This window comes from Dromiciops gliroides, chromosome 4, assembly GCF_019393635.1.
Source record: "Dromiciops gliroides isolate mDroGli1 chromosome 4, mDroGli1.pri, whole genome shotgun sequence".
Classification (NCBI taxonomy): domain Eukaryota; kingdom Metazoa; phylum Chordata; class Mammalia; order Microbiotheria; family Microbiotheriidae; genus Dromiciops; species Dromiciops gliroides.
Window position 1 is genome coordinate 2,832,279 of NC_057864.1, and position 14,326 is coordinate 2,846,604.

Consider the following 14,326-nt stretch of genomic DNA (forward strand, 5'->3'; position numbering starts at 1 on the left):
GACAAGGAAAGAACATCCTTTACGGTTTTTTGAAGTCAGCACGACAGAGAAGGACAGCTCCTCAGGACAAACACTAACTTTGTAAACAAAGGATGTAACAAGTCCTCTGATAAATATTGGAATTCAAAGAAAATGCGTCCCCCCCAAACAATTCTTTGTAATATAGGTCTCGTAACATCGGCTTTCTCTCCTCCTTCCCCATTTGCCCAGGGGAACTGCCCTGAGCCCCGCTATTAAGTTTCTCAGGCTAGAACTGGGTCAGTCTTCCAGGTGTCTGATTTTGATCCGGAATTTCAATTCCTGCAGGTCTAGACTCTCCGCATGTTTTTGTTTTTGTTTTCCCGAGTGGAGGCACTGCTGCCTGGAGGCATCCAAGCTGACCTCCCCTTCTCGGTAGGCCCTGGAAAGTCGAGGCCAGCGGAGGATGCAAAGGGCGGTACTATCTCCCAGTGCAGAGGCTTGGCCTACCTTGTTTCAGCCCTCAGTATGGCCCCCCTCCACCCCCCTCCAGTCTGCACTTTCTCCTGGAGCGGATTGCTGGAGTCGCTTCCGCTTCTCCGGGTCTCTTGAGCCGAATCTCCTCTTTCGATCCTGCTGCTGCGGCCCTCTCTGCCTCTGCTTCCCCCCAAGCTCATGATGCTTCCTCCTTCTCCTCCTCCTCTCCATCCTTCTCCATACTCTTCCTTTTCCACATCTCCCTCCCCTTCTCCTCCTGATCCCCCTTCCTCCTTCCCCCTCCTCCTAATCCCCCTGCCCTCCTCTTCCTTCTCCCCCTCAATTGCTGCGGCCCTCACTCCCTCAGCTGTCCCTCTGGCTCCCGCCGGCTACCGCCGTCCTCTCCTTCCCCTCTTTCCCCCTCCCTCTCTCTTCTGCCCCTCCGCGGCCTCCCCCATCACAGCATCTCCCCCCTCCCCCACCCCGCCCCAGCTACTCTGTGACGGCGAGGGCTCTGGTTGGATCGGAGTAGGTGGCTCAGGTCCGACGGGACACTAGAGGCTGGGGAAGGAAGGGAGGGAGGGAGGGAGGGAGGGAGGGAAGGGAAGGGAAGGGAAGAAAGGTGTGGGAAAAGGGAGAGGGAGGTCAGTGTGGGCCGGTCTCTCTGGAGCCTGGGATCTGCTTTCCATCCAGTAGCGGCAGCAGAGGCGGCGGCGGCGGCGGCGGCAGCGGCGGCGGCAGCAGCATCAGTGACAGCAGCAGCAGGCAGCTCAAGCGGGCGGCGGCGGCGGCAGCAGCAGCAGCAGCAGCAGCAGCAGCTCGGGCGGGCGCCGGCCGTGGCAGCCGCCCAGCCGAGTGGGCACAGGGCTGAGGCGGGCAGCTAGCCCGGCTGGGGCCGCTGCCCCTGCCTCTGGCTCACGGATGCCATCACAGCCACAAAGAGCGCGCTGAGCCGAGCCGAGCCTGAGGCGTGGGCAGAGAGCGGAGCGGGCAAGGGAGCCAGGCGTGCCGGCCCTGCGAGCTCCCGGAGCTGCAGCCAGCGGCATCGGGAGAAGGAGGGGGCGCCCACGGGGAGCCCGGGGGACAGAGATGAGGGTCAGGAAGAAGGAGGAGCGCTCCGGCAGCTACGGTGAGTCCTCGCTTCCCCTAGCGCGCCCCCAGACCTCCCAGCAGAGCCTGGCGCTAGCCCTTCCCTTGCCAGTCGCCGCCTCGGCGGTGCAAAGGCGCGGAGGGAGAAGTTTGCTCTTTTTTTTGTTTCTTTGTGGGTGGGGGCGTGAGGTGACTAACTGCCTCCCGGGGGCGCCAGAAGAGGACCCTTAGGATGGGTGCATTCCTTCAATTCAGAGAGGTGTTGGAGAGCTCTCCCTCACCCCCATCGCGCTACTCCAGCTATCTGTTGCACCTGCCTTTCTAGGGGCGGTGGAGAGACATTAGGAGCTCGTAGTGTCTGCCCAAGCCCCATTGGGGTGGGGGATCTAGCGCTCCTGGCAAGCCCGAGGGCTGCGACGACCCTCTGCTCCTCTTCCCTTCCGAGCCTTAGAAGTTCTGCAGGCTGCTCGGCCAGCTCCATCCTGGACCGTGCTGTCGCTGCTTGGTCTTTGCTGGCCGGCGGGAGAGGAGCGAGCTCGCTGCGGGGCCCGGGATTTGGGTCCGGCGAGTGTGCGCCGGGTGGGAGGGGGGATGCGTGTGTTGCTTTTTGCTGCCGCTCCTCGGCCTTTCCAGACTGGCCGTAGAGAGTGGTGACCCCCCAACCTCACCCCCACACCCTTGCTGCTGCTGTGTGGAAGCCATGCGTCCGAAGTTGGAAAGTTGGGGAGGGGGCCGTGCCCTGAGGGGCTTGGGCTCCCGCGGGCCGGGGCCAGGGGTGGGTGCGGAGGAAGCGAGTCCAGCCGAGCCGGACGTCTGGCCCGGAAGCCTCGCGGGGCGGCTCCTGCTTGTCTGGAAGCAGTCCCCTGGGCCGGCTCGGGAGGCCAGGGAGTGGGCCAGAGCCGACTGGGAACAGGTGAGGCGTTGGGGCGCGCGGGGCGATCTTGGAGCTGAGGACCAGAGAACCCCGCCAGCAACCAGGCAGCACTCTGGGGAAGCAGCCGGCCCCAGAGGGGTCTGCAGCACTGCGGAGGCGAGAGGGGGCTCGCTGCGCGCTCCCCACCACGCAGGGCAAGGGAGCCTCGGCTGGTGATGGAGGGGAGGAGGGCACGGACCCAAGGGGTGACCGCCTCCGCCCTGAAGCTAGACAGGCTTCTGGCGTCTTGGGATTGTGGTGGGGGCGAGGACAGACGTGGGCGGCTGGCTGCCTCTGAACCCACTGAGGAGGGTGGCGAGAACGGAGGGCCAAGGGCGGCCCTGTGGGCGCTGCCGACTACCAGGGAGATGGGCTCCAGATGGATGGGGGTTTTGAGCTTCGCCTTTGCGATCAGATCTCAGCCTGAAGGATCCCCGCTTCACTCCAAAGGTCACTGAGGGACACAACTTGGATCTCCGGGATTCAGATTGGCTTTTCCATTGCCCCGAGGATCTTTTCCATTGTGGGAAAGAGGCTTTATGCGCTTGATTCCTAATCTGGGGAAGCCCAGTACAAAACTGAAGAGGGCTCTTTTCTTTCGAAAGGACAATGAGCGCACTACCATTATCAGGCAAAGTTTTATTTTAAATGTTCAATGTTTGTACAATGTAAGCTTCCCGAAGGCAGGGGACGCTTCCTTTCTTTGTCTCTCTATCCCCAGAATGTAGCTCAGAGCGTTGCCCATCGAAAGTCTTTAAATAACTGTCGAGAAAAAGGCCTTGAAAACAGCTAACTTATTCTGGTTCTTGTTAGTATCACCTTCTTGTTATTGTGCAAGATGACCTTAGAACTATCCCCGGCACAGTGAGGCACTAACTTCCTACACAAGGCTTTTCACTGCTCTGTAAAACGTTGAAACTCAGGTTGATGAGGTGCTTTGGCTGCACTTTTCTCTTGGAGGAGGTTGCTTCTTTTCTTGATGGAACCATATGGCAGGATGAGGAAAACAGATTTGGGACGTCTGCTGATGGGACTGGGCATGGACAGAGATGCCCCTGTTTGCCCCCTCAAAACATGACAAACATTCCAAAGTTCCCTGGAGAGTAAGGGCAATCTTAGAGTCCCATAGCACTCACTGGCTGTAGGCAACTCTACCAGTAAATGAGTGGAAGATCACTTATTAGTCCCATGACCTTGGGAAAAGTCACTTCACCTCCAAGGTAAAACAAGGCATATGGATCAGATGATCCTTTCTACAGCTGCTCTATGGTCCTATAACCTTTAAAATGATCCATCTTCAGGCAGAAGCTTGAGAGGAAGGTATATGAAAGGAGGAATAAGCTCTCGAAGAGACTTCTTGAAAAAATGCAGGAAAAGACTTTTCCTTGTATGGCAAGAGAGTGGTTTTGTGTTTTCAATTTAGCGCATGTGTTTGTGGAGTGAAGGCTAGAGATGATTACAGTTCTATCATTGAAGGGTTAGCTGCTCCCCTGAAAGAATTAATGTTAGAGAGCTTCAATGACATGTAGTGTTTTGTTTAACTCTTTGGGGGGTGGTGGTGAGGGAATAAGGGTTAAGTGACTTGCCCAGGGTAACACTACTAGTGTCAAGTGTCTGAGTCTGGATTTAAACTCAAGTCCTCCTGAATCCAGGGCTGGTACTTTACTCATTGCGCCACCTAGCTGCCCAGACTGTGTTTTCAAGGACTGCCACTACAGTGTTGTAGAAATGATGTTTTGTGCCTTGTCTTGTTTTAAGGGAGACCAAGAATATTTAACTCACATTCCCCTTTGCTTCATCTTCTCTCCTATAATGTTCTGTATTTTACCAGCTCATTTAACTTTTCCTGGAAGAAGAGAGATGTTTTTGTTTGTCCTTGAAGTCTCCCTGTCAGGGCAGCAATGGTTGTCATATTTCTGAAACCATAGAAGCAAACTGGAGAAGTTTTAGTCCTAGGATTTGCCTCCATTGGCCATTTTTGGTTTGAAATATTCTCAGTTCAGCTCTTCCAGTGGCAGCTTAAAGGGGGTTTGATGAACTCTTCCTTCTAAGTATTTCTGAGCTAACACTGGCTAGTGGCTAGCGAGCTGCTCCCAAGCTTGAGCTGCCTAGTGAAAGTACACATTTCTCGACCTGCTTTGACTAGGACTGCCTTTGAGAACTTGGCTGGCTAAAAAAGTATTTGACTTAGGGATATTACATGTTGTTTGGGTTATCTTCTTAAGCAAGCTGCATCTCTGCTTAGCTACATTGCACCAGAGTTGGGGGAGGCGGGGAGAGAGAGGCCATTTGCTGAAGCCAGTGACAGGCAAGTTGCTCATTGGCTTCCCAAGTCCTAGCAATAGAGAGTACATATCTAGAAGAGACAGAAATTGGCTTAAGGGGAATGCAGTTTCTCCACACCAACAGTGAAATGAGATGAGTTGGCAGTATTTCTCAAGGGGCTAATAGCATTAATTCAGGACACCTCATCAAGAAGTCATTTTTTCCAGCATGGCAAATAAATGTTTATCATTTTAGTGTTTATGATGAATTTATGTAAAAAATCCTTTGAGTCCACAAACAGGAAATGTCTTATACAATCCAGAAAACATTGTCGGTGTCAGTGTCAGTAAAGCCTACTTAAATCATTACTTCCTTTTAAAAATGGGGCTTCTAAAGAATCAGTTAGAAAGTACCCCAGGAGGCCAATGGGGGGGGCAACTTGGTCAAATCTCTTCTCCATTCTTCCCAATCAGTGGCTAATCCAGTCTTTCTTCAAGACCCCAAAGGAGGAAGAACCCAGTGCCTCTGGAGCCAGCCCATGACACTTTCAATAAACTCAGATTATTAGGACATTTTCCTCATAGGGAGTCATGATCTGCCATCACTCCAGTTCTTCCTTCTCAGGTGGCAAGGACACTTCTAATTTCTTTCCCATATGACATCCCTTTAAAGGCTTGAAGATACAGCAGTCGTGTCTTCCCTCTCCAAAGCTTTTCTTCTCCAAGCTAAGCATTTTAGTTCCTCCAGTGGGTTCCTGTATGGCACCTCATCTTCCCTGGTGACCATACTCTGCTCATGCTCCAGTTTGTCAACAGTCTTTCTAGAACTGGGAGCACAGAACTGAACACAAGCATTGAGATGCGGTCTGAGCAGGGCAGAGGATAAAGGACTGTCCTAGGTCTCCTTTCAAACCCCATTTCTTTTTAAAAGCAGTGAAGCACAATTACTTCATATTGAGTTTGCAGGACTCCAAGACCCCAGCTCTATTTAAAAAAAAAAAACCCAAAACATAAGGTTTTGAGTGGTTGGAGTTATACCCTTCCTAACTTTTGAGGATGACATTAGGAAGTACGACTATTTTCTTTCAGATATGTATCAGTTGACTTAGATGAAAATGTAGAAGTCATGAAGTCCATGCTTTTGTTTTGTTTTTGGATAGAGATACTAGATGAGTACAGTTGGACTCTAAGAAGGCATTTGTAAGCCATGTAAATGGGCAATTCCTCTGTAACTTCTAATTTTAGGGAGTTGCCTGAGGCACTGAGGTGTCAAATGACTTGACATGGTCACACAAAGATTTTTGTTTTAGAGATGAGACTTGAAACGAGGTTCTTTGGAATTGTCTAGGATCACTGTATTGCTGAGAAGAGCTAAGTCTTTTGCTCTTGATCATCACACAATGTTGCTGTTACTGTGTACAATGTTCTCCTGGTTCTTCTCACTTCACTTTGCCTAAGTTCATCTAAGTCTTCCCTGGTTTTTCCGAAAGCGAGAATCTTGCTCATCATTTCTTACAACACAATAGTATTTAGCATAATCATATACCACAACTTGTTCAGTCATTCCCTAAATCAATGGACATCCCTTGATTTCCAATTCTTTCTACCATGAAAGAGCTGTTATAAATATTTTTGTACATGTGGGTCATTTGAGGATTGTAGATTCAGAGCTGGAGTGGATATCAGCAGCCATAAAATCTAACCTCCTAGTTTTGTGAGGTACAGAGAAGTTAGGTAAATTGCCCAAGGCCATGCCCAGATAGTAAGCATCCAAGGCAGGATTTGAATTCAGGTCTCTGCCCCCTGACACTGCATTCTTTTCACCAAACTTCTTAATTTCTGAAGTGCCTGTTTCCTAACCAGAAGCATTTTAAGGTTTGGGTTAGCTCTGGCTAGTTGAGAGGCACTGTACTAGGAGCTGGAGGTGTAAAGTCAAAATGGAAAAGTTACTGCCCTCAAAGGACTTATATTCTGGTGGGGGAAGAATAGAACATCCTCCTCCTCCTCCTCCTCCTCCATCTCCATCATCACAATGATAATAGCATTTATATGGTGCTTAAAATTTGCAAAGCACTTTATGGATGTTAATTTCATTTGAGGTAGGTACTCGATTTATCCCCATTTTCCAGATGAGTGATCGAGACCAAAGTGACTTACCCAGGGTCATACTGCTAGTAAGTGTCTGAGGTCAAATTTGGCCTCAGGTCTTCTTGACTCTAGGTGCTCTATCCATGTTACCAACATGTACACAGATAAGGAAAAATGTTATAACTACTCTCACATATTTGAAAGGCTGTCCATATGGATCAAAGTATATCCTTATTTTACACCCAGAATTGGTGGGGGAGGGAGACAGACCATGATCAATGGTGCAAATTACAGCAAAACTTGGAGTGAAATCTGAGGATGGACTTCCTAACAGCAGAAGTGGTGCAAAGACGGGATAGATGCTGCTTAATGAGGTAGGCTGTTCCCCATCACTAGAGGTGTTAACACAGAGGCTTTAATGGAAACGATGAGAATCCTGGGCAAAAGTGAGTGTTTCATCTTTGAGTTCATTAGCACCAAAGCAGGGAAGGTGAATTTTGAAGTGTCTTTAAGAAAATGGATTTCAAAAAGTTCAGCAAAAACAATATAGGCACCATCGCATTGGCCTGACACTCAACAAAGGTAGCTCTAGACAGGGAGGCTCTTATGGGCAAAATTTTGCCAACCCAGTTGCAGATATCCTGATCTGGAAGAAAGAGAGTGACTTTTAAAGGCTTATTGGGTTGTCCTGGGAGCCAGCTGGAGAAGAGCACAAAAGTGGCCTGGCCCTTTAAGAGAGGTACCAGGAAGGGGCAGCTAGGTGGTGAAGTGGATAAGGCACTGGCCTTGGATTCAGGAGGACCTGAGTTTCAAGTCCAGCCTCAGACACTTGACACTTACTAGCTGTGTGACCCTGGACAAGTTACTTAACCCTCATTGCCCTGCAATCAATCAATCCATCAATAGAGTGGTATCAGGAAGTCCAGAACCCAGAATGAACTGAGGCTTGTGCTAGGTGCTAAGGACCCAAGGGAAAGCTTTAAAAAGCTCTGCTGAGAACCCAGAAAACAAAGGAGAGCCAGGCCATCCATCTGGGTTATGTGAGATGATGATGGAAGATGCCAGAGAAAAGGCCTTTGGGGAGCATCAGGCAGGAAGGGGAGGGGGCAGCACTCCTCCCATCAGCTGGTCTACACAGAGGGAATCCCCACTATTTCAACAGCAGGAATCCATCCATGATACTTGCATGGGGACTCCAAAGCATTCGTATACTTAATCTTCATTCCCAGCTCCTTTTCCTCACCTATTCTCTGCTAGGGCTTAAAAACAAGAGTTCTACATATTAGCTTTTGTTTTTGTTTTTGTTTTTGCAGGGCAATGGGGGTTAAGTGACTTGCCCAGGGTCACACAGCTAGTATGTGTCAAGTGTCTGAGGCCGGATTTGAACTTAGGTACGGTACTCCTGAATCCAGGGTCAGTGCTTTATCCACTGCGCCACTTAGCTGCCCCCGAGTTCTACATATTAGCAAGACCTGTAGCTGAAGTGCTCTGCTCCCCTGTTATAGAATAACATGAGGAACTATGCTTTAGACATTTGGTAACTAGGTTCTGATGATGAAGGGTCTTTAGTGATAGTATGATCCAGCATATAGATGATACCAGCTGTTTGCACAGTAGTGATTTATCATCTTTGGGGGGGGCAGGTGAGGCAATTGGGGTTAAGTGACTTGCCCAGGGTCACACAGCTAGTAAGTGTGAAGTGTCTGAGGCGTATTTGAATTCAAGTCCTCCTGACTCCAGGGCCGGTGCTCTATCCACTGCACCACCTAGCTGCCCTGTGATTTATCATCTCAAAGAAATTCTGTAATATTAAGTCTTTAGAGAAATGAATCAAGAGGAGGCTAGTCCCAAATCCTATCTTTGGATAGCATAAGGAACTGAATAAAGTTTCCTTAGAAATATCAAGTATGGGGGCAGCTAGGTGGCGCAGTGGATAGAGCACCAACCCTGGGGTCATAAGGACTTGGGTTCAAATCTGGCCTCAGACACTTAACACTTATTAGCTGTGTGACCCTAGGCAAGTCACTTAACCCCAATTGCCTCACCAAAAAAAAAAAAAAAGAAATATCAAGTATGAAATAGGAATCTATCTATCCATCTATCGAGAAAGAGAGTGAGCGAGAGAGCAAACCTTTGTTCATGAAGTCAACTCATCTCTGCATATGTGAAGAAGATGATGTTATGTCTAAATTCAAGATGAGAAAACTTAAGAAGGAAAATGTTGGGTGCCTTTGGTATGGTATGATGGAAGGAGTTAGAGGACCTGGTTTGAAATCTTACCTCAGGGGCAGCTGGGTGGTGCAGCAGATAAAGCACCACCCCTGGAGTCAGGAGGACCTGAGTTCAAATTTGGCTTCAGACACTTGACACTTACTAGCTGTGTGACTCTGGGCAAGTCACTTAACCCCAATTGACTCACCAAAAAAAAGAAAAAAACCTCACCTCAGACACAACCAGTGTGACCTTGGATAAGTAACCTCACCTCTGCCTGCTTCTGTTTTCTCATCTAAAATATGAGGGTGGTGGGCTAGAGGGCTTCTGAGCTCCTTTTGGATTTCCATCTATAACCGTGTGATCCTGTAAGGGCAGATTACTTTGTGGGTCCAAAGAAATTTTCCTACCCTTGTCATACCGCCCCTGCTCCCCCCAGTACTCTCCCCAGAGTTCATCCCCAAGCCACCATTAGAGTCAGGTTGAAAAGAATTGGAGGCTGTGGTTTCTGCTGTTCAATGATGAGGGCCATGTCTCCTTCTTTCTCTGCTCCATCGACTCAAACTTCTGTGTGGCCAGCTTAGACAACTGCCCAAAACAAAAACATGGTGAACCACTTCCTCATCTTTCTTTGTAAAATAGATTTAGGATTTCATTGGAATAGGGAACTCCCCTCTCTCCCAGTACAGATCAACCATTGTTCTTCAGGTTAGTCTTAGAACATTCCCTGGGTGAGCAAGGGACACTGAAAAGAACTCACAGCCAGCAGCAGCAGGGACTTGAACCCAGTTTGCCTGATTTGGAGGGGCTTCTCTAGGGGCTGTCATATGTTGCCTCTCCCTCCCTGGCAAAAGTAAACTTATCACTTATACAAGATACATTGGATTATAGGATAGAAGGGGGAATGTTGAGTTTCTCCCAAGATGGGAGGCTGGGGAGTGGTTCTGTCCTCCACCTTCTTTCTTCTCTGTGGCTTCTGCTCTTTCTTGCCCAGTGATCTGATCTACTCATCTCAATACAGACGACTTCTCTGGTTTGTTTCTCCCATTGGCTCTCATCCTACATTGCCAACTGCTCCCAAGACAGCTCCACCTGAGTGGAGCTTGGTCGCTGTGTCTGAAACTGAATGTTGTTCATTATATCAAATGAGATACTTGTAAAGCACTTAGCACAGCAGCATAGTCTGACTTAGCTCAACCTGGCACATAGTAGGTGCTTCACACTATTGGTAGCTAAGGAGCAGAGTTGAGATTTGAGGGGAAATTTTCCCAGCTTCATTGCTTCACCGTGAATCAATCAGCCAATCAAGAAACATTAAGTACCTACTAAGTACCAGATGCTGTGCTAGGCTCTTGGAATAGGTCATACTAATTAGAAATCCCTTCCTTCATTCTCTATTGAATTCCTCTGCTGTCCAAATGTTGGCATGGGTATCTCCTCTGCTTTCCAGGTCCAACTCCACTGCCACCTCCTCCATGAAACCTTCCTTAATGCTCTCCCCCTTTGACCTTTTCATGCTCCTTCTCTTTGGATGTCTTCTATGCATGGGTCATATCCTTGTATTTTAGCATCTTGGGATCAAAGGAGAACATTTGTGCAAAGTGCTTCGTAACCCATACAACCTGTAGAAAGATGGGCTATTATCATTTGAGGAATCTGTGTATTTTCTCTTTGGCTCTCTCCTATGTGACTTTTGTGCATGGTCAGGGCTTAGCACAGTGCAGTGCACACAGTAGGTGCTTACTGAATGCTTGTTGAATTGAAACATCTGCTTTATCCCAAGAACGAGTTTAAGGATTCTTCATCACTGGCAGCAGCCTTGGTAAGACCTGTCCTGGGCCATAGGCTCAGATGAGAACACCAGGAAAGCTGAGGCCGAGTCAGAGGGGACTAAAGAGATCTTTCAGTACAATCCCTTCAGTTCAGGATGAGGAAACTGAGGCATGGAGAAGCAAAGTTAAACTTGTCCATGGTGACATAGGAACGTACATGTCACTTGAAAGGAGTAAAACGGTAGTTAGTAGGCTTTTTCATTAATTCAGACTGGCCTCTCTTTCAGTTATTTGAATTAATTTTATGGTGCACTACATTTTCCTGTGAATAGGGTTTCTGTCTTGTGACAGGAAATCTGTTATGCGAAATCCATTGGTTCCTGAGTCACAAACGAAGACTGTGAGTCTGCTTCTGAGTAGCTTCATGGCGGGGATTGATGAATCTCTGAGGCCCCATACATTTGGGGTTTAATATTAGCTGAGAGTCTCTTCATTGTTCCTTCTGGTTCATGTCTCCTGCTTTTTATTCTACGCCCCACACAGCTGCCAAAGGGACCTCACTACAACACGCATGGCCATAGCTACTCACAGGTCTTCAGAGGCTCCCTCTTGTCTCTAGGATAAAAAGCACAGTCCCCAGCCACTCTTCCAGTCTTATTTCATGTGACTTTCCTCGGCACCTTCCCTGCTCCAGATAAAGCGTCCTCTTAGCTAGTCCCCAGGTGGCACAGCTCATGTCTGGGCTTTATACCTTTGCTCAAGATGAGCCAGTTCCTGCAATGACCCCTTGCAACATTCCTAGTGTAGAGCACATGGTCTGCTTTTGAAAGTCAGAGCATAGTAGAATGGAAAAGGAAGTGGACCAGATATCAGTAGGCTATCAGTGTGATGCTGGAGTCAGAGGATCTGGGTTCAAATCTTTCCTCTGTTGGTAGCATCTCATAGGACCTTGAGCAAGTCACATTACCTCGGTGTGCCTCAGTTTCCTTGTCTGTAAAATGAGGGTTTGCACTGGATAACTTCTGAGGGTCCTTCCAGCTCTAGATTTAGAATGCTTGACTTCTGTCTGCTATAGTCTTGGCCCTGTTGCTGTTTAGGGTCTTCTTGGGTGCTAAGTCATTTATATTCATTTGGTTTTTGATATCCCATCTGCAGAGCTTGGGATGATAGATCTCCAGTGTAGATCACAGGGTTATGATGAAATTGGATGGGAAGATATGCAGGAAACACATTTTTTCTTCTTTGAAGCAAAGCAGAGTGGAGGCTATTGTCTGTAGAGAGCTGGACCAGGAGTCAGGAGAATGTGACCCAGAACCTGGCCATCTCTGGAGAATGCCTGATTGTTTAATATTGGTGATTTCCCTTTGAAAGCTTAAAGAACGGCTCAGCCCATCTGCCAGGTATTGGAGTGCTCTGGGGAGAGCATTGGCTTTGGGGTGGGAGAGACCCTGGTTCCTGGCTTCTGCTATTTAGGAGCGGTGTGACCATATGCACATTCCTTAATTTTCTGTGCCTCAAGTGTACATGTGGATTGTTATGGGCAGGGGGCAGGGTAGGAGGGTAATAACAAATCAAATGGCATCTTGTATGCAAAAACACAGCTGCCAGAATCTATTTATTATAAAAACAACTGGTTCATTAGCTGTAAGAGAAAAGTTCCTATTACATGTCTGTGTGGGGTTTTTTTTTTAATGGTTAATATCTAGAGTATGTTAGAAAATCTCTATATGGCTGTCTCCTCTCTGTCTAGTTCTGTTTTCTTGTTCCTCTCTCTGCCTGTTTTCCTATTAGCCTACCTGCCCACTGGTCTAGCATTTGTTTCCCTCTGCTTCTCTCTCTGTCTCTCTGTCTCTATCACACACACACACACACACACACACACACACACACACACACACAAGTAAAGATAGAAACATCAAGGGGAAATAAAGTAATGGTAGAAACTGTCTTTAGAAAGAATCTTTCTCATAAGACATCTCACCATCACTCCAGTGGGAAGACAGGTCAGTTGGACCCTTCTGGTGTTTGGAAAGCCTGAATCCAATTATTTTAAATTATTTCTGAAATACTCGGGGAGTGGTATTTTGTGTGTGTGTGTGCTGGAAAGACTAATGCTTTTGGTTTTAAAAAATAAATGTAATATCGGGGGCAGCTAGGTGGCCCAGTGGATAAAGCACCGGCCCTGGATTCAGGAGTACCTGAGTCGAAATCCGGCCTCAGACACTTGACACTTACTAGCTGTGTGACCCTGGGCAAGTCACTTAACCCCCATTGCCCTGCAAAAAAAAAAATGTAATATCACCCGTTTATTGCATTTGAGGGAGTGTAACCTGTAAGTGTTATTTAAACACAACAAAGATTCTTACTGCAGGTTATGTGTAATCACAAAACACTGGAAACAGCTAAAAGGTCCAGCAGTAGGAGAACAGAGAAAGGAATTGTGGTCCTTTATTGTCATGGAATACTGTGAGGCAGCAATGCTAGACGAGTATGAGGAACACAAAGAGACCTGGAAAGATCTCTCTGAAGTATGCGGAACCGATCAGAGCCAGAACAACTATGAAAGCAGCGGCTAAAGGGTTGCTGTGATTGGCTGGGCACTCTGTGTTGATGCTACAGGGGGAATGAGAAGACCACGCTCCCTCGCTGGGAGCTCAGCCGGGTTTCCAGAGTCAGTCATCACGCAAAGGGGAGTGCAGGTCCCGGCAAAGGCCAGCAGGGCCTTGGGTTCTGGCAGGGAAAGGGGTAGAGAAGGTGATGAGACCTTAGGACCCCAGGCAGCAGAGGCAGCAGCAGCGCCGGTGGGCTCTGGCCAGGAGGACAGCATGTCCCAGGCTCAGAATGGAAAGGAGCCAGGCTTGCCTCTGGCTGAGGCAGGGATGGGTGGGCAGAGGGGGAAGGAAAATTGGGCTTGGGAAGGTCCAGGGTCCCTGGGGGTGACTTCCAGGAGTGGTTCATGTCCCAGTTCAGAATAACAGGCCCATGTGTGAGGAAAAGGAAATGAGAATGAATGGATAAATGGAGAATCCCAATGAGGGATGAGAGGGAGGGATTGAAAAGTGCTATGATAGTTTAGCATTTGAATGAATGCATTTAAATGTAAATGGTTATTAACTAAGTTTAATTGGTTGTATTGATGTAGGATGTTAAGCCTTTCATAAAACATTTATAATAAAATGCAATAGAAATATCAGGCTTGTACCATGAGGTGTCATTTTAAGGGTGATTAAATGCAAACTATTCTTTCTCTGTTAAAAATGTGCATGTTTGGGGCAGCTAGGTGGTGCAGTGGATAGAGCACTGGCCCTGAAGTCAGGAGGACCTGAGTTCAAATCCGGCCTCAGACACTTAACACTTACTAGCTGTGTGGCTCTCCATGTCACCTCATCTCTGTCTGCCTCAGTTTTCTCAACTATAAGATTAAGACAGTAATATCGCCTCCTTCCCAGGGTTGTTGTCAGGATCAGGTGAGATAATGTCTTTAAAGCACTTACCACGGTGCCTGGTGCAGAATAGGATCCCTGTGAATGCCTACGAGGTTTTCTGATTTTGCA

At 48.1% G+C, this 14,326-nt stretch overlaps 1 protein-coding gene across 1 annotated transcript in view; it reads left to right on the forward strand.

Annotated features, from left to right (window-relative positions):
- Positions 1-1,422: 1,422 nt before the first annotated feature.
- Positions 1,423-14,326, forward strand: part of SLC44A5 (solute carrier family 44 member 5) — a 349,369-nt gene continuing 336,465 nt past the window's right edge. The window contains exon 1 of the mRNA XM_044005170.1: positions 1,423-1,564. Coding sequence (XP_043861105.1) covers positions 1,525-1,564 — 40 coding nt within the window. The 5' untranslated portion in view covers positions 1,423-1,524. The remainder of the gene's footprint in view (positions 1,565-14,326) is intronic.